The 21,307-nt window shown below is 28.2% G+C and overlaps 1 protein-coding gene and 1 long non-coding RNA gene across 2 annotated transcripts; one reads left to right on the top strand and one right to left on the bottom strand.

Annotated features, from left to right (window-relative positions):
* Nucleotides 1–495: 495 nt before the first annotated feature.
* MAPK4 (mitogen-activated protein kinase 4) lies at nt 496–4,416 on the bottom strand. The gene is given in 6 exon segments (NM_001246838.1): nt 496–798; nt 894–1,077; nt 1,422–1,754; nt 2,962–3,099; nt 3,374–3,503; nt 4,234–4,416. Coding segments are annotated over 6 exon segments (1,119 nt in total). The 5' UTR covers nt 4,395–4,416; the 3' UTR covers nt 496–625.
* Nucleotides 4,417–7,020: 2,604 nt separating this feature from the next.
* LOC138339714 (uncharacterized) lies at nt 7,021–19,659 on the top strand. The gene is made up of 2 exons (XR_011212574.1): nt 7,021–7,298; nt 19,231–19,659. It is a non-coding gene; the product is annotated as an uncharacterized lncRNA (long non-coding RNA).
* The last annotated feature ends 1,648 nt before the right edge of the window (nt 19,660–21,307 follow it).

Genomic DNA, 21,307 nt, shown 5'->3' with positions numbered 1-21,307 from the left:
CTATGACTGACCAGCTCCTCGATGTGAATTTGACGATTCACTGCTACCGTAAGGATTTTTTTATTTGACATTCATGTTTAAAACAAAATGACATATGGTTCGGGCATGTGAAGAGAAGAGAAGAGGAGAGGAGTGGATGCTTCAAATCGAAGTGGTGCTCCTTTTCTCACACCACTTTGTCATGTTGTGTACACAATATGACACTTACCTTGTGAAGAAAGTAGAGAGGCAGTTCAAAATTGAAATATCAATACCATTATATTATCAAACTCTTATACAACAGCATATTCGCAAATAATCACTTTAGTTTCTTTCTTTTTCATCCTTATTGTTCTTTTGTTCTATGATTTGTTTACAAACAGTTTTGAGTTTGTAAACAGAAAACGACTAGTTCCATTTTTTTACAGAAAATTTCGAGGGGGCGAAGGATTCTTGAGTAGAATATGAATCCATTGATTACTTCCCCCATCATGCGCGCACTCCCTTATAACAACCCCGTGTATGAAGGAGGAAAACCAAACTCTCCAAGCTCACCTTAAAAGAAGAATCAAACAGATGTCACAAATGGCTAAACCTGCCACAACCAAATCACACTCCAGCTATTGAGGAAATATAGTATGGATCATCACTTGGTTGTATCGGGATCAAACTTAAGAGCCTCGTTCCATATGAGCTCCTTAATGTCTTCCTCGCTTAGAGATGCTTGTTCAAAGTCGAAGTTGAAAGGAGAAGTGCAAACTGGTTCCTCGTTTATCTCATGGAGACTTATCATGAATGGATGGTTCAATGCATCCTCAACTGTATGCACAGGAAATCAATAGAAGAATCGATGAGTAAGAAAAACAAGTTTAGATAAGTAACTTTTTTGATGCAGTAGTTGCAAAAGAGCATACCAGTTATGCGTTTCGCTGGATCAAAAACCAACATCTTTTCTGCAAGATCAAGGGCTAAAGGGGACACATCAGGGAAATGCTCGGAAAATGGTTGCTTTGGAACTTGAGGCAGCTGCTTGACGTACTTCCTAGCATTGTCACTCCTTAGGAATCCAAGATCAGACTCCTCCGGTGAACCTAATAACTTAATTTACAGAAAAGAGAAACATAACCGGCTTTATTGTTAGTCTATAAAGACAACGACAATCAAGTTGATCAACTATAGATGAGCCTTAGTGTTAGTTAATGAATATATGTACTACTCCCTCCGTTTCAATTTGTTTGTCATACTTTTTTATTAGTTTGTTTCAAGAACAACGCCTCAGTCCTAATTTGGAAACTTCATATGACATGTTTTTAGACCACGAGTCTTATTTACTGTAAATTTTGTGCCCTGTCAAACTAAGACACAAATTGAAACGGAGGGAGAAATATTTGGCTAATTTAGAAGGATAAGATACAACAACATATCAGTGTAAGCAGACATACCTTAATGATAAGCCCCAATTGCTGAGCATAGTCTCTGCCAGGAAAAAGAGGCTCTCTCTTAATGAGTTCCATCAAAATGCAACCAACTGACCATATATCAATCGCTGCAGTATATTCAGTACAATTAAGTAGTAGCTCGGGTGCCCTATACCATCGGGTAACAACATACTCAGTCATAAAATCTGCCTCTGAAGTAGTTCTAGCAAGCCCAAAATCACAGATCTTGAGGTCACAGTTTGCATTGAGTAGCAAGTTGCTAGGTTTCAGATCCCGGTGAAGAACATTAGCAGAATGTACATACTTGAGTCCACGTAATAATTGATAGAGAAAGTACTGAAAAAGCATCAACAGGATGTTACAAAACTTCGCCAAACCAAATTCAATATTCCTTTGTGCCAATTTATAACTAGCACATACATTAAAACAATAAAGTGTGGATTTGAAAATAAAAGCTTTACTAGTTGCGAGTAAGATCATTTGCAGATTTTTTTTTTTTCATTACCGAGAAATGTCTAAGAGCCAGTGATGCACCATTCGAACTCAATGGAGCATCGGCCCCACTGAAAAACATAATATTAAGACTAAAGTAATTTAAACAACCATCATTCACTTTCTAGTAGTGAGATACTGAAGACTCGAGTGTCAAGCAATGCAATTAAATAAAGACGGGTTCCATGGAAAATGGCCAAAGTAAGGCATAAATTATGACAGCAAAAATATGGAAAAGCTTGGTCAGGCAATAGTAGTTCTTTTTTTTTTCTTTAGTGGGTGAAAACCTGTATGCAGTAGAGGGTGAGAAATTGATAAATTGTGGTGCCATCACAAAAAAAAGGCAGCCCAGTGCACTAAGCCCTGCTATACGCAGGGTACAGCTGGTACACAAGGGTCTATTTATACGCAGCTTTACCCTACATTTCTGCAAGAGGTTGTTTCCACAGCTCAACACAAAGAAGAAAAAGGAAAAGCTGAACTTAGATAAAATATCCAGTTTGAGCCTTCAGCATGCAAGTAAACATAACCAATGTCATTCAGATTACTCTCAAATTTTCTCCTGTGTTACTAGAAAATGTGGAATTATTTTGGAAACAAGCATAAATTTCAAATAGCATCAGATACAGGAGGTTATAAAATAAAAACACCATTGATAAACCAGCTAATAACAAGCTAGTGAAAGTTGTTACTCCCTCCATTCCACTTTGTGTGGCACTATTTCTTTAGTAGTCCATTTGAAGAAGAATTTCACATTTCTATATTTCCTTAAACGTTCTAGTTTATTAAACTTGTAACTATGATCAGGGAAAACTACCCATTTTCACAGTATGCAACTTCATAGCACATCATCAAACAAAGAATCAGTAATCAGCATAACAAGCAAGTTTGATCTTTTCATCAAGCGTCAATTACAATTGCACGTACAACAAATTACTAAGACATTCTATTCGCACCAAAATTGGATTTTCTAACTGTCACAGAGTGATCGTTATACATACATTATTTAAAATTTAATGAAAATTGAGCATAAGTAGAGAGGCATACATACTTGACAATGATCTTCTGTGAGGGCCTGTGAAGAGCGTATTATCTGATGCAGATCAGTATCCATTAGCTCATACACAATATACACATCATTGAATTCCTCTCTGTCTGGTGGTCTTACTATATCTTTTATTTTGATGACCTGCAAAACCAGTATAGCAATATCAATATATAGGAATATTGATAACCAAATTACAGATTGTACTGAAAGAAACTAGAGGCTAAGTTATAAACTTCGCTTCAGACACTTCTGGATGAAAACATAGTCTTTATCCGTAGATACATGACAGTCACACCTAAGATTCCATTAGCACTCAGAACAAGCTGATAAAAGATATACTGGAAAAAGAGTGAAGAGAGACGAAATGAATTCTCTAAGATAAAGCACTATACTCGTTAGCAAATGATTGCAATACATTTTCATGATCCATGTGAGAAAGAAGTTTGATCTCGCGAAGGGTCCTCTTTGCATCAATTCTATTTTCAAATGCATTCCCAATTTTTTTTATTGCTATCTCCTCCTTTGTCTCCGAATTTGTAGCACAGCTGCAGGGAAACCCAACAAAAAGTCAATTTGCGACACAATCAAATCAAATCAATAATTCACCATAGTTATCCCAATCAACATAAATAAATCCTATAGTTTGTCACTTGTTTCTCATTCTCTCCAAGGCAAAAGATTTCAACTTTACTCACATCCGAAAAGGGTCTAAATACATGACCAATCATCGCATTATTTTGTATTCTTTTGAGGCTTATCAGACATGCATCTATACATATGAGCTATGGAAGTACACAAAAACGCCAAAATTCTAACAAAAGCACCAACTTCAGGAAATTTAGATATCCAAAATGCACACACATGAGCTGATCCAGGATAGATGCATTCATTTTTATCAGCTCAGATTATGTTTGTGTGCCTCAACACCAAACTTGAACCCCCAACTGACTTTAAATCCTAAATCCGCAATTTACACACCCAAAAGAGTCTTGCAGCAGGTTTAACTACACCCATTGACTTCAATTCAACTATGTATAGACATGCCAAGTTTTCTGTAGCATTTGGCCATAGATTTCGGGAATCAGATTTTAAAAATCTAATCTTCAAATGTTCTCAATTTCCCCAAAACTTCCTCAGACCAATTTTTCAATTTTAGGCACAAAAAATCCAAATTTAAAAATTCAAACTTCAAAAACTGAACTTTTTCAAATTTCAACATCAAAATCTAATTAGCCTGGAGCTGAAAAAAGAGTTTTTTAGGGATGAATGAAGTACCAGACGATTCCGTAAGCTCCACGGCCTACAGGTTGAATTGGAGGGACATACTTTGAGGTAACTTCAAATAAGTTACCCACAACATTGTACTCAACATATTTACCATCCCGAGTAGGAATTCCTTTGATTTCCACTGAATTTTCAATGTTTTCAGCATCCATTTTTGCTCTATTCGTAACCCTTTTTTGCTTCTGGCAGAATTCGATTTGGAATGTGAAGAATCTCAGAGCTCTGTTCAAAGAAATAGCAGAAAAAAGCTATGGGGGGAAGTGTGAACGGATACAAAATGAGTGGACCCGACCCGATTTTTGTTGGGCTTTTTGAGTTTGAATTTTGAAAGGGATTCCCTCCCTCCCTCCTCACCCTCCCCGTATTACTCTGTCCGTCCTAATTTATGTTGGATACGATATATAGAAAAGAAAGAAATTTGTGATTATTAATTGCTATATGATAAATTTTAAAGTTAGACTAGACGGACCTATTTGGTGAGAAAGGATAATCGTGTATATGTGTTAACTTCGAAGCTTTTTTTTATATATAATTTGAGATTTTATTAAGTATGTGTTAATTTTGGATATTTTTTGTATTATATAATTTGAGATTTTATTAGGCACACCAAGACGCAAAAGAAGTTGGGTGTGCGATTTGAAATATTTACTTAGTTCCTTTTTTCGACTTTGAATGGCGTGGGTAAAAAGTTTTACCAATAAGGATTATTTAATTCAATATTTTTATACATCAATATACTAATTTTATGTGGTCTTAATGAACTTATTGAATAAAGCAATAATATGTTTTAACTAATATGCATCTTTTGAATCTACCTCTAATTATTAAAAATAAAAAATTATTATTTATTTTTTTAAAATCGACTAACACAATTTATCTAACACTAATCGTTAATGAGAAAATGTCTTTAAATGATCTTAATCATTAACAACTCAACCAACATTCTTGAGCTAACCTTAACTATAGCTTCTTCTTAGGTCATTGCTTGCGTTAAAGTCAAGGTATATTGTAAGAATTAAATTTATCATTATCTTATATATGGTTGTAATTAAAGAGGACACCTACCAAAAGTTGACTAATTTAATTACTTTGATTCCACAATCAAAACTCAAAAAGAATACGACTTATAATATTTTCGTGTAGGTTTTTGTAACTTATTTCCATCTAATCTTATCAGAAAAGATATACATGAAAAGTATGATTAGGAAGTGCATAGTATTTAAACGTAATGTTTTTTTTAAAAAAAAAACATTATGCATTGAAATGGGCGTTTAGACATAAATTGAATGATATTTAAAAAGTATATCTGAATTTAAAAGTTAATATATTAATATTTAAAAGTTTAAATTTTATTTAACCAAAACATGTATTCTACTTTTAAAAGAAAAAAAATTAGTTAGAAAAGAACTCCAATTGAAAAATTATGTTTAAAAAAAATAAAAGTTATGTGGGATAGAGTTAAGGTTGGTTAATAAAATATTTTGAAAAATTAACAGTTACATCAATGAAGATAATATTTAAAAATAAAGAGTTGCAAAAATGAAAATATTTGCATAATATTAGGAGAGTTAGATTAAAAATGAAGAATCGAGAATAAGATGAGATTGACTTCACTAGAAAATAAGAAATGAAGCAAAATAGAAATAATTTGAATTTGTGAAAAAAGATTTATATGAATTTTCTATTACATAGGTGAGGAAGGCTAGCTATAAATAATTTTAGAGGAAATATAGAAGTTTGCTTTTGCATGTACTCAAACATGTGGCATTTGTTTTTGTTTCTTTTAGAGGATAAGTGATGGTGTATGTATAATAAAAATATCTTTATTTAATTTATGACTAAATTATTCAAATATTTTAAATTAGAGAGAAGTAAAGAGAGGGTAAGGTACATTGTTAGTTTCTTTATTGAATTATTGACGGTTTTTTTATTTGATTAATTAAATTTAGTTACATTTTTAATTTATCATAAAATATAATAAGGTTTTCAAATTTTTGTAGGAGTATGAGATTTTGTCGTAGTACTGTTAATAAAAAGCTGAAGAACGGTTGAAAATATTGATATTATCGCTAAACTTAGTGAAAATTTAGAGGTTTAGTTTTTTTCATGCTGCAAAAAGTTTCTTTCGTAATTTTATGTTTAAATCAAATGCGTCACATGAATTTAAAACATATAGTTTTGATATAAAAATTACAATCTATCCCTAATAAATTTCTAATTACATTAATCTCTTAATTTTTTTTTTTTTAAAAAAAATGGACATAATTAAAGCTCGGATACATTAAATATTATCTTGGATACATTAATATGTAGTCGACTACACTAAAAACTATCTCAATTACATTAATATGTAGCTCAGATACATTAAATACTGGCTCAGATACATTAAATACTGGCTCGGATACATTAATATGTAGCTGGAATACTTTAAATACTGACTCGAATACATTAATATGGAGATCAAATACATTAAACAAATAAGAAATATTTGGAGATTTTTAACAGTAATAGAGAATAATGAAAATAAGTGAAACAAAAGTGTGTATTTCTCTAATTTTGTTTTTGTTTTTTTCCGCTGGACTTTGGGCTTTCATCTGAAAAGTTGGGCTAATGGATTAAGCCCAACTAAGAAAAATGAAAAAGCCCAATAAATATTTGACCTTAGTATTAACCTTATTATTTTAACGGGTAGTTTTCTTGCTCTTTTTTAGCTGCAATTTAACTCTTAACGGCTAGTTTTCTCTTCACTATATATATTACAAACATATTCGAAAATTTATCAAACAAATTATTCATCTGCTCTCAATTTTCCCTTTTCGAAAGCTTCATAATCGATCGAAAAATACTATTTTTGAGCTTAATTAACTTCATATTCCCAATGGCTGTTTTTTTGAAGAAATGTGTTTGTAAAATAGCAATTCTGTTTTCCAGTCTATTAAGCTTCACTCGAGCAAGAGCTCATTTGGTTGGTGGAAAAACTAATACTTGGAAAATTTCATCTTTCGAATCAGATTCCCGAGCTGGAAAAACTCGATTCCTAGTTGAAGATTCTCTTGGTACGTTAAAAAAAATCTCAACTTTATAAATTTGTATTTTTATGACGCATAAATTGAAATAGAGTGATACAAATTCTTGCATTTGCTAGTATTGATAGATAGCACAAATTAAGGTATAGAAGAAGGTTATTTCATATTTGTCCTTTGATTTTGTTACTACCTTAAAAAAAAGGAAATATTTATTTTTACAATTTATCACAATATTTAATATTCCAAATTCCAAATATTGAAATATAAAAAAAATAAATTTCATTGATCCTACTATAAACAACAAGCAAATATATGCTAGAAAAATTAGTACTAATATAATTAGCAAAATTGGTACAAAACACATAAATTTACCATAATTAATTTTTGAGTTACTTTAATCAACCATCAACACCTCTCAACTATCGCCAAATATCACAAGAATCAAAATTAAAATTATAAATTAACAATAGATTTATACAACAAAGCACTCATTTCTATTTCATAATCAATAGATCATACAATAAAAAAAAAACTAAAAATTAAAGAGATTTTAGCTAATTAAATAAATAAAGCTATATAAGGGGAAAAAACAAAAAACAGGGGAACCAGAAATTCCCATTATTATTTACATTCCTCAGCTTCAAATAATAAATATTCATCATCCATCAGAATCAACACCGGAATCAAAACTTACCGGAGATTCACCGGAAGTTTTTCCGTTCCCGTTTTTATTTTCCGATCCACCGTTAACAAGTTCAGTTACAGATTTAATCACCGAATTCACGATTTTCACCGTTATTAGTCCTCGTCTTGGTGGAGGAGGAAAACTTCGATTCTTCATCTTCTTGTACTGTCCTTCCATTTTTTTTTTCTTCGAGAGTGTGAATATGGAGAAAAAAAATCAGAAACTTATGAGTGAAATAAATAAAAAATTGTCCACCTATAAATAGTAGTTTGAGTGAGGACTAAAAGTGTAAATATGAATACTTGCTGAAGAAGGGTGCTACAGTGCAGTGATAGAGTGACAGTTGCTTAGCTCATTAGCCTATTATTAATGACGTTTTTATTTAGTTATTTATTAATAACTTTAATTAAAAAAATCTAATATTATGAGTTTTCATATAATTATTAATATTTAATATTTATTATTGATTGATTGATTTTAATTTATGTTACGTGTACTCTGTGTACAAATTTCTTATAAAATTAAAATTTTCTTTTGTTTAAAAAAATAATTGTGGTTATTAGAAGTTGACTTCATTTTTTTTAATTTTGTTTAATTAAAAAAAATAGGAGGAATACTTGCTTAATGATTAAGAAGTGGAAGATTCTAGAAGAGTAAACCAATTAAAGTTGTTCAAATTCTATGTATGTATCGTTTTTGAATTTATAACATGAAAAATTGGTTGGGAATGTAAGTACCGATTTTAATTTGGTTTTAAATTTTTATTTTTCACCTAATTTAGTATCTTTATAACGTAATTAGATTCGTTCTATGTAGAGTATCATTGTTATAAACTATCAAGGATTTTTTTATAACAATAGCTCAAACTCGATATTCCTAGGTAAGTTATAAGTAAATTGAGGCTATAAAAATTTAGAAGTTGTTGAAAAAAATAACTTAGTGTTTGCAAAATCTAAAAATGACAGTTTGACAAATTGTTTGGGGAACTTACATAAATATACTATAGTAAAAAAAATATTTATCATTTATAACAATAATATTTCTTTTTCAAATTCATTTACAATGCAAGTTTAATTCATATTACAAAGAACAATTTTTTTATTCACATATAATACAAATTTTGATAAGATAAATACATTTATCACACGTTTTTAATACACATTCACATTTACTAAACAAACATAATATATTTTAAAAAACAATTATAATTCAAATATATTACATATATAATTTACTTTTAATACATGTTGCAAATTTAACATAATATATTACTATAAATGATACTAAATAAAAAATATTATTAAAATCACTAATTATTTATTAAAATATATCAATTGATATAAATTTTTCAACTTATTTTTTCCGGGTCAAGGTCAATCGGACTGTACCGGCTCAGCCCAAGAATAATCCCTTAGTTTGAGCTGAATTTGGGCCCCTTATTTGGGTCAATCCTTGGTTGGGTTGGCCACTATATTATTATATTTTTATAATATTATATATATAAATTATCACTAATTAATAATTTTTTATTATATATTTAAAAAGAAACACATGTATAATATGTACACTAAAATAGAGAGAGAGTTGAGTGAAGTCACAGAATAATTATTAGAAAAAGATTTATTGACTTTCCATAGTTACTCAAAATACTTTTTCTCTTTCCCTTCAACTATATATAGTTGAAAAATAAATTATGTAAAACTTTTTCAAATCTATAAAAAGTTGCAAAGACTGACCTGCAACTTTATGCTAATTTTCAATGAATTTAATTCAACTAAATTCACACCCAAACAACTTATCTTTCTTTTACTAAAAAAAATAACACTACTAGTATAATTTCAATACTCAAGTGTGAATGCAAAAAATTTTCTTGATTAGGATAGGAAAAATAACAAATTGGCTACTTAAGTACCACACCAACCATGGTGTATACCAAGTGTTTGAACTATAATTAAAATATAACAATTAACATATTCGATGTGATCTCATAAGCAGGATTTTAAAAAATTAGAATCACAAATCTTGTTCGCATTGTGTGATAATTTTTTATATATTTGATTTATATATTCTTTAAAATATCCTGAAGGTAGGTAGGTCAAGCCCTTTTTTCAAGAAGGGTCACTTGAGATTCTTTTTCTTTCCAATAAATTAAATTACTATCTCAAATATTGATATGTTCTAAAAAGGATATTTTTCAAAAATAGATAAAGAATTTGAATAAGTTCACTAAAAAAAAATGTAAAAAGCAAAGTTCAAATATCAATTTTTCCAGCTAAGTACACAAAACTACACATTGCAAAATTTTCAAAGATCTTTTTATTTTTGAAAATCAAGTTAGTGGGAGGGGGGATGAATCTAGTCCTCCTAAATTTTTGAGTATTTTTACTTCATTCTAGATGTTACATACAATTCCTTCTAGAAGCTTTGCTAATAAAATAAAAAGAAATTAAATACAATAAGTTACTTCTCATTTTTAAAAAGGATATTATTATTATTATTAAAGTAATTTTCTTTAACTTTGCAATATACCAAAAGAAACAAAGATTTAACGTGGTTCTGTTAATCGACCTACGTTCACAAATGAGATGAACGATCCACTATAAATATGAGAGTACAAAATACAGAGGGAAACAACCTCAATCAATTCACTCGGAATACATAGAAGGTTCACACAAGTGATAACGTATCAAGCTTGTGACCCACAAATTCTCCCTCTAATCAAAACTCTCAAAGCCCTTAAGACTAGCATTGTATTAAAGAAATAACTATATGGACAAAATTGAAAAAAATAATATATAATTAATTTTATTTAAAGTTTTTAATTTTTAAAATATAATTATTTTTAAAATCATGATATATAATTTGAGATGAAAAAATAGCTCGAAGAAAAGAGTAAAGCACAACTTGAAGTTGGTGTCTAGAGTCAAAGAAAGTGATATTTTATTTTTATGATTGGTAAGATTTTTACCGAAAATAGACACTACATCTTTAATAATATAAAAAGTACTCCTAGTAGGTTTATTATTTTTTTAAAAAAAAATATACACACACATAAATAAACATCATATACACATACTTTTCAATTATTATACAAACAAATTCAATGGTCAAATTCACTGAATTCAGCAAATGTGCATATAAAACATATTTAATGTGCATATAAAACATATTTATTGTGAATTTTATTTGGATTTAAATAATTAAAATGTTATATCAAAGATAATAATCACAAAATCAGTTGATGTAAGAGTAAGATAAACACATATTTAGTGGCAAGATCAAAATTATTTTCAAAAAATTTTAAAAAATAATAAAGTTATTAATACACCAATTATTATATATGCATTAAAATAATTTTAACTATACATAAATACGAGTGTGTGCATTTTTCTCCAAAGGGAGTCGATGAACCTCTCCGCCTTGGTCGATTCTACCCTTCCCAATACACCTTATTTACAAGTGAAAGGAGTCAAAATTTTTGTAAAGGTATACAATTTTTCTGCTCAATTAGTTAAGAATGTATAAACTACATAATTAATGTTTATATATACATCATATAAATTTTTGCTATAAAAAGCTTCGTCAAAATGATTTTCACTTTCGATAGATCCATCTATTAACTGAATATATTATTATTATTATTAACCGTAACAATAAATGGCGAAAATTATTATATATTATTGAAAAGTTGTATTTACATTTTTTCTTCTTTTTACCGAAGAAGAGTTTTTCTTTTAGGTTTGTGCGAAAAAAGACAAAAAAAGAAATTATTACCTTTTTTAAATAATAAATGAAACACATTCAATAAAATGAATTTCAACTTATTTCACACTCACGTTTCCTACACCAAACTTTATCTTTTTTTTCTTTTGACCAAAATCAACTAAGCACTATGTTTTAAATCTTCACAAAAATTACACTCCCAATCACCAGTTGTACAAATTTAGACTACAATAATAATTAATTGAAAGTACATATCTTATTTATCATCAGTACAGAAAATTTGTAAAAGAAATAAATACATTATACTTATGTAGATAAAAAATAATAATCTAATATACTAAGTTCTCGCTATATTAAAAAAAAAAAGCAAGTCGCACGGCCCTCTTTCATTAGCTTTGTTCCGTTTGTCGGATCGAATTCTCAATAATATAGCAAAATTGGTACTAACACATATATTAATCATAATTAATTTTTGAGTTACACATATCGCCGATTATCACGAGGATCAAAATTAATATTATAAATTAAACAATATTTCCAATTAATAATAGATTTATACAACAAAAGGACTCATTTCTATTTCATAATCAATAGATCATACCAAAAAAACACTAAAAATTAAAGAGATTTTAGCTAATTAAATAAATAAAGCTATATGAGGGGAAAAACCAAAAAACAGGGGAAACAGAAATTCCCATTATTATTTACATTCCTCAGCTTCAAATAATAAATATTCATCATCCATCAGAATCAACACCGGAATCAAAACTTACCGGAGATTCACCGGAAGTTTTTCCGTTCCCGTTTTTATTTTCCGATCCACCGTTAACAAGTTCAGTTACAGATTTAATCACCGAATTCACGATTTTCACCGTTATTAGTCCTCGTCTTGGTGGAGGAGGAAAACTTCGATTCTTCATCTTCTTGTACTGTCCTTCCATTTTTTTTTCTTCGAGAGTGTGAATATGGAGAAAAAAAATCAGAAACTTATGAGTGAAATAAATAAAAAATTGCCCACATATAAATAGTAGTTTGAGTGAGGACTAAAAGTGTAAATATGAATACTTGCTGAAGAAGGGTGCTACAGTGCAGTGATAGAGTGACAGTTGCTTAGCTCTCTAACCTATTATTATTAATGACGTTTTATTTAGTTATTAATAATTTTAATTAAATTTTTATTTTTCACCTAATTTAATATTTTCATTCCAATATAAAGAAACTAGATCGGCTCTGTTTGAGAGAAAATGTTTCGCTTACAATCAAGAACTTTTTTATATCCAATAACTCAAACTCGATGTTAAATTATAAATATACTGAGGCTAAAAATGACAGTTTGACAACTTTTTCCCGGGTCAAGGTCAATCGGACTGTACCGTCTCAGCCCAACAATAATCCTTTGTTTGAGATAAATTTGGGCCCCTTTTTGGGTCAATCTTGGGTTGGCCACTGTAACATTATTGTAATAATATTACATATAAAATTATCACTAAATAATAGATTTCCATCATATATTAACAAAAATATATATATATTTTTGCTATCACATACACTAAAATAGAGAGACGAGTGAATGAGGAAAGGGCCGAGCGATCTCTATTTAGTATATTTGTTAGCATAAATACATGACATCTACCATATACACCTTATGAATCCCCTAACTACTGCATAGTTAAGTCGCAAGTGAGATAACATAAATATGAGAAAAGTAAGCGAAATTTGTCATGTATTACAAATTTACTCTTAAAAATGCTTAATGCCAAGATTTGTTGTTAAACAAGCAGAGCTGTCAATAAGGGTAAAGTCCACCCATGTCAGGCCGGGCTAGCTCATTTTTTGTGTGACGTCAAAAAACGATCGGCCCAACTCATAAATATGTGGGCTACAGGCTTATCGGGGCAGACCATTTTTTCTTTAAATTGTATTTTTTATAAATTATAATTTAAAAATATTATCATAAATATTGACAAAACAATATTACATGATGTTAATATTACTATTTGTTAATCAAATCTAAAAATAAAATCATTCTACAATATATATTAAGTTTTTTTCTCAAGTAAAAATATAATATTTAAATAGAAATATTAACCTAATTGTTTTGATTTTTTAACTCTCTTTGGTGTTAAATTTTAATATTATATTATTTTTTTAATTAATTTTTATTTATTCACGGACTGACCTTTTCGATATTTCTCAAGCCCATCAAATCAATAGGCGCTTGTTCAAATCGAATGGAATACTTTTTCTCTTTCCCTTCAACTATATAGTCAATGAGTCTGAAAAATAAATTATGTAAAACTTTTTCAAACTATAAAAGCAGTCTGCAACTTGAATGTTCATTTCCAATGAATTTAATTCAACTAAATTCACACCCAAACAACTTTATCTTTTTTTTTCCTAAATGAATAACACTACTTGTATAATTTCAATAGTCGAAGTGTGAATTGCAGAATTTTTTCTTGACTAGGATAGGAAAATGACAAAATGGCTACTTAAGTACTATACCAACCAGGGAGTCAAGTGTTTGAACTATATAATTGAAATATAATAATTACACCTCATAAGTAGAATTTGAAAAAATTAGAATCGCAAAATATATGACATAAAAAGATAATTCTGATAGATTTTTTATTTCTTTAAAATATTTTGAATAGTTTTCTTGGAGAATTACTTGAGGCTCTTTTTCTTTAGAGTAAAAAAAATTACTGTCACACTCCTTTTTCGCACAGCGGTCTACAGATTTTTCAATATAAGTAACATAATTGTCACTTGATATTGAGTTTTGCTGTTCCAAGTCACCTAATTTACATCCCTAATAAAAAAGAAGTTGAATCGTTATTTTATGGTCTGCGTAATTAAAAACCGGGTAAAAATTATGTTGACGAAGGGAAGACATTAGGCACCCCTCGATCCCGTAGTTCTCTAGCACGATCGCTTTATTGACTTTTATGTCCCGCTTTCTTTGATTTATTTTAAACTACTTTGTAAAATTGTCGTGCTAATCCCATTATTTAGAAGAATCTTGCTAGTCTCATTATCCAGGAGGGTCTTGTTAGTCCCATTATCGAGGATGGTCCACTTAGTCCCATTATCCAGGAGAGTCCTACTAATCCCATTATCTAGGAGAGTCCTGCTAGTCCCATTATTCAAGAGAGTCCTGCTAGTCCCATTATCCAGTAGGGTCCTGGTAGTCCCCATTATCCAAGAGGGTCCTGATAGTCCAATTATTCAGTAGGGTCCTGCTAGTTTCATTATTCAGGAGAGTCCTGCTAGTCCCATTATCCAGGAGGGTCTTGGTAGTCCCATTATCGAAGAGGGTCCTGATAGTCCCATTATCTAGGAGGATCCTGCTACCATTATCCCGGAGAGTCCTGTCAGTCCCATTATCCAGGAGGGTCCTGGTAGTCCCGTTATGCAGGAGGGTCCTGTTAGTCGCATTATCCAGGAGGATCCTGCTAATTCCATTATCCAGGAGGGTCCTTCTCTTCTCTCATTATCTAGGAGGGTCCATTATTCAGGAGGGTCCTGCTAGTAGTCCCATACAATTTTATTAAATATACAAAGTGAAAAAGTTAACTTAACAAAAAGGAACTAAATTTCATCTAATTATTACTAATTGCATACTGTAATAATTAGAACAAGATAAAATGAAAATTTAGAGCAAGCAAGAATAAATACAATTTTACTCTAAATTTAATAATATAAAATCTCAATCTATTTCATATCATAATGTAAAAATTAATCATGCATAAATTTAAAACACTTTATATCATTGAAATCATATATTGCATGATTCTGAAATCAAATAATTTAATAAAGATCAAGTGTTACCTTTTGTGAAAATTAATTCACAAAGAAAAATAACTCGATAAGGAACACGAATTTGAAGCCTCGAATTCCACTATTTTTGAGTTGTTTTTTTATGCTCGTGTTCCTTAGAAAAAAAAGGTGAATTTTTTTTCTTTTTTGTTTTTCTGTTCCTCTCTTTTGATTTCTAAAATTTTTTCTTCTCTTTTCCTTTGTACCACTTTTTCTTCTTCTTCCTCTTTTTTCCTCCCATTATTAATATATATATATTTATATATATGTGTGTACATGTATATGGAAGAGTTGGATTAGTGTAGTGGGGTGTGGGGTGAGTGGAGAAAAATGGTGAAGTGGGGGTGGGATAATAGGTAGGTTAATTTTTTTTAATTATTTTTTTTGTTATAACATAATAATAATATTAATTAAGAAAAATTAAATAGCTAAATTAAAAAAATATAAAAAAAAAATTGAAATCACTAATTTACTAAATTTTGAATGGATAAATAAAAATATACCTTAAAGTGTTATTCTATTTTTTTGTGATTTTCATATCTTTTAAAAATAAACTTAATAAAATAAGATAAAAGTCAAAATATTTAAGCTCTAAAAAGGATATAAAACTTAAATTCGATCAAAAATTACATGTCTATAATTACTATCTCAAATGTCTTTTGATAGATTTTCGATTTAAAAAAAATATATTTTTCAAAAATAGATCAAGAATTTGAATAAGATCATTAAAAGAAAATGTAAAAATAAAAGTTCAAATATCAATTTTTTCAGCTAAGTATATAAAACTACACATTGCAAAATTTTCAAAGATCCTTTTTATTTTTTGAAGATATATATGAAGATCAAGTTAGTGGGAGGGGGATGAACCTAGTCCTAGATTAATTTTGAGTATTTTTACTTCATTCTAGATGTTACTACAATTCCTTCTAGAAGCTTTGATAATAAAATAATAATATTATTAAAGTAGTTCACTTATTAAAAAATAACTATTATGGACAAAATTGGAAAAAACCATAATAAATTTTATTCTTTATTTTAAGATATAATATAATTATTGTCATATAGCTAATTTGAGGTTAAAAAAAGTAGCACAAAGAAAACAGTAAAGCATAACTTGAAGTTGGTGTCTAGAGTCAAAGAAAGTGAGTTTTTATTTTTATGATTGGTAATATTTTTACTGAAAATAGACTACTTTTTAATAATATAAAAAGTACTCCTAGTAGGTGTCTATTTTTTTCCAAAAAATATAAATAACATCAATAAGAGTACTTTTCAATTATTATACAAACAAATTCAATGGTCAAATTTCACTCAATCAGCAAGTGTGAATACGAAATATTTCTTAATTAGGACACGTGACCAATGGACCAAAGCTTAAAATTTTATTTTTTTATTTTTTCCAAATTAATTCGTAAGAATAATTGTGTTGGTGCAACTTGTAGTATTTTTATAAGAAAAGTCAGAGAATTAATTCTAGCTATTTCTTGTAAGACTAGATTTATTTAATGAGCATACAAGAATATTTATTGCCAATTTTATTTGGATTAAAATAATTTAAATATTATGTGAAAGATAATTATTACAAATTATGTTAAGAGTAAGAAAAAATGAGTTGATGTAAGAGTAATATTAACATGTATTTAGTGGCAAGTTCAAGATTATTTTCTAAAAATTTCAAAAAATTATGAAGTTATTATTATTATACACGATCTATTATTTATACACATTAAAATAACTTTAACGATGTATAACTCGAGCATGTACACTTTTCTTCAAAGGGGGTCGATAAACTCTCGATCTTACTCAATTCTATCCCTCCTAACACACCTTATTACAAGTGACAGAATCATAAATTTTGTGAAAGTGTGTAAATTTTCTTCTCAATTAATTAAGAATGTAAAAAATTCAAATATATATATATATATATATATATATATAGTTACTTATTTGTGCTTTTGCTCTCACTTATTTTAAAGTACTTATTATATAAATTGTTTTAAAACAAGTGTACACATGAACAATCAAAAATAAATAAAGTGAGAACATTAATTTAATGTGAATATAAAAAATAATAATAAATTGACAAGTATATTTAATCTGCTAAATTCTTGGGGAAAAAAGAAAGTGTTTCACCATGTATAAATATTAGAATAAATATAAATGATATATTTTGTATTTCTTGTGTTATTATAAATTAATTTTAATATTCATTAATATAAATAAAAAGTAAATTAATTAAATTAAAGATATTTTTAAATATCATATAATATGAGACAGAGAAAATAATAAAGAAATTATTGAATTTACAATATGCACTCTCAGGTCATAAATATGATGATGTACAGCTAATAAGTTGGAAATTTTCTTGAAAAAGTTGCATTCACATTTTGTATCAATTCAATTCAACTTATTTCACACACAATTTTTTTATTTTCTTTTATTTTATAACCAGTAAGTGAAATATCCAAATTTATTATTACTTGTATAATAAAATATTTATACAAGTAATTATTGTTTATTAATGTATTGTAAATCGACAAATAAAAGTCAACAGTGTAACACTTGGAATCTGGCAATTTTTGAAGTGTTTTTAATTGGATCTAGTCTTTAAAAATAATATTTTTATTAATTTTTTTAATATTTAAGGATTTAATTTCGAAATTGATCTTAATGAAAAGTCCATTAAATTGTCTCACTAAACGTCAACTGGCAATTAGTTTGGTGACTAATAAATTTGTGATAATACATATTCGTTCATTTTTAATTTGAAATTTTGATTTCTAATTTTTTTAATATAAAATTGCTTTTGTTCAGGGCGATTAACTTATTATATCTTTAAAAATAAATATTATAATATTCAAACGAGCAAAGTTTTTTTCTATCAAAATGAGTAGAAATTGCCATTTCTACTCCTAAGTTTCTTACTAATAACTAATTAATAATGAGTAAAAACTCTTTTTTACATGTGGCAATGTTTTATAATTTACAGCTAAAATAAAATTCTTTTAAAAGCTATAGTTTTCAAAAAATCAAATAAAATTGACAAAGCAACTTTCACATTTTTTTTTAATAAATAAATGAATTTCAACTTATTTCACACTCACGTTTCCTACACCAACTTTATCCTTTTTTTCTTTTGACCAAAATCAACTAATCACAATGTCTTAAAATTAATTTTAAATAAGTTACTAAATATCGATTACGTGGTTTCTAATCTTTCCATTAAATCATTATTATAAATTCATCTCCACTTGAATTTAGATGCTGATTTCCACAAATACCAAAAAGCAACGATAAATTTAAGAACACATAAAAATAAAATTATATTACAAACATTTCTAAATATATTATAACTAAAAATTACACTCTTAATCACCAGTTGGACAAATTTAGACTAAAAACAAAAATTAATTGAAAGTACATATTTTATTTAAAAAAAATAAATACATTACACTCACATAAATAAATAAAAAATCTAGTACACTAAGCTTTGCTATACAAAAATGAAAAAGAAAAAAAAAAAAAAGGCAAGTCTCGGCTTCATTAGCGCTTTGTTCCGTCTATCAGATCGAATTCTCAATAATAAAGAAAAATATTATGTAGCTCTGTTTCTTAGCTGGTGAACAGCAGGGGAATACAGAGTATGTATTTGAATCGAGAAAATCAACTAATTTGTTATATAGATGTAATTTGAAAATTTTAATAAAAATTGTAAATTTCAAATTCTGAAATCAGATCTCCGGGTGCCGTGTAAGAAATTAGCGATTTACAGAGCAAATACCTCTTTGTGGTGAATTATGAGGAGCAATTGGTTTCGGACGGAAGCAACTGCAGATCAAGCGATCCACCGATTTGATAAATTTGTTGAAAATCATACGTTTTACTTGTCCTCTTCTCGGCGGCCAACTTGTAACACGATTGTTCATCATCGCCGGCGGGTTCTGCATTTTCCGATGAGAAATTTGGAATAATTAGAAAGAGGTAAGTGAGAATGGAAGTAGAAGTAGAAGCAGAGCAGTGAATTTATGAAATGGAATAATGATGTAAGGGCGGGAGATGGAGTTTGGGAGGGGTGGGGGTGTGTGGGGGCAATTACTTTGCCTACAAGTTTGGGATTAAAAATTTATTTATTTATTTTTTTGCGTTAAGAGCCAAATTTAAATATTATTTATTTCGTTTCATTTCGTTGATATCTCAAAAAATTATTTAATGTAAAGAATTAAGAATACGAAGAATTAGAGATTTTTTTTTTTTGGGGGGAGGGGGTGAATAGTGGAAATTTTGGGGGTGAAGGGTAGAGTAGGGGCCAATTAACTTTGCGAACAAATTATTTATTTTAATTATCGAATATAACAATGAACGTTATAAAATAAATAATATTTTGTTATAAGTGATAATTTGTAACATATGTATCTTTTAAATAGTCATTTTGGTCCTTGTGGTATTGGTATATTGTATTTTGGTCTTTGTGTTATGTGATTTTTAGCATAATTGACATTTAATTAATTAAAAATATGTTATTTTAGTCCCTAAAATTAATGAATGTCAAATTTTTTTAATTAACAACACAAAGCATATAACAGACTTGACACAACGAAAGAGTTTAGAGGTAAAAGAACGCAATATTATATTTGTAATTTATTAAATAGAAGTGTGTAAATTTATTTTTTTTAACCTTTGATGGTGAGGTATGAGCCAATGATGAATGCAAAATTAATTGTAATTGAGTAATATATAATCACAATGAAGATATAAAATATATCATAAGAAAAAAATAGACAAGTAATGTACAATAAGGTCTCGATAATCGTCAAAAAAATGATTCTGACAATAGATTCGATATTCACTCATAAAAGAAGATAACAATTGAGTATCAATACAAGTAAAAGGATACCCAAAAATAAATATACATGTTACTTAAAATAATAACTTTCAAATCTGTTAACTTTAGAGATCAAAATAACACATTTTAATTGATTAAAGGTTAAATATGCTAATTACAAATATAACTACAATAAGGCAATGCTTGAGGATCAAAATTACCAGTTTCCCTTGAAATTAAAAATTAAAAAGAAGTTATTCCATTCATATGTTAGTTATTTTCACAAAAAAACTATTCATTCACAAAAAATTTAGAAGATAAAAATCAAAAGTTTGATTAAAATAAAATTTAATAATAATATTTTTATAGTTGTGCTATGTTTTAAAATATTATTTGTATTACATTATTTATAATTGTGCAATGTTTTAAAATATTACTTGATAATGCTCTTAAGATAATTTTTTCTTTTATAATTCAAATACAAAAAAATAATTTTAAAAAATATTTTCTCATGAATTATTATTTAGTTGGTACCTAACAAAACCTTAAAAGATAAATACAGTAAATGCTATGGTTGTGTGAACAGAATAATGGTCTAGTTTGGTTGGTCTTGTTCACACTCTTGTAATTAAGTAAGTAAAGGAAGTGAGGAATAATAAATTCTTTATGAACTTAACTTATTTGGTTGGTCAATCTTTGAAAAGATATAAAAATATTATCCTCATTCGTTCGATATTATTTGTCATAATTCTTATTTAAACTGTTAATTATAAGAAATTTGACTAAACGTTTTAAGATGTACTTTTTTATTATATTAATATGCAAAAAATTATAATTTATAGTACTTTTCACATAGTTTTAGAATATATAATTTTTTTTATTTAAAATATCAATTAATGTGATCTAATTTAACTTTAAAAATTAGTCAAATTAACTTTCGAAAAGCGCAACATGACAAACAATACCGAACGGAGAAAATAGTATTTTTGA

The sequence above is a fragment of the Solanum lycopersicum genome, chromosome 11 (genome assembly GCF_036512215.1).
Source record: "Solanum lycopersicum chromosome 11, SLM_r2.1".
Lineage (NCBI taxonomy): Eukaryota > Viridiplantae > Streptophyta > Magnoliopsida > Solanales > Solanaceae > Solanum > Solanum lycopersicum.
This window is presented reverse-complemented; position numbering and strand designations above follow the sequence as displayed.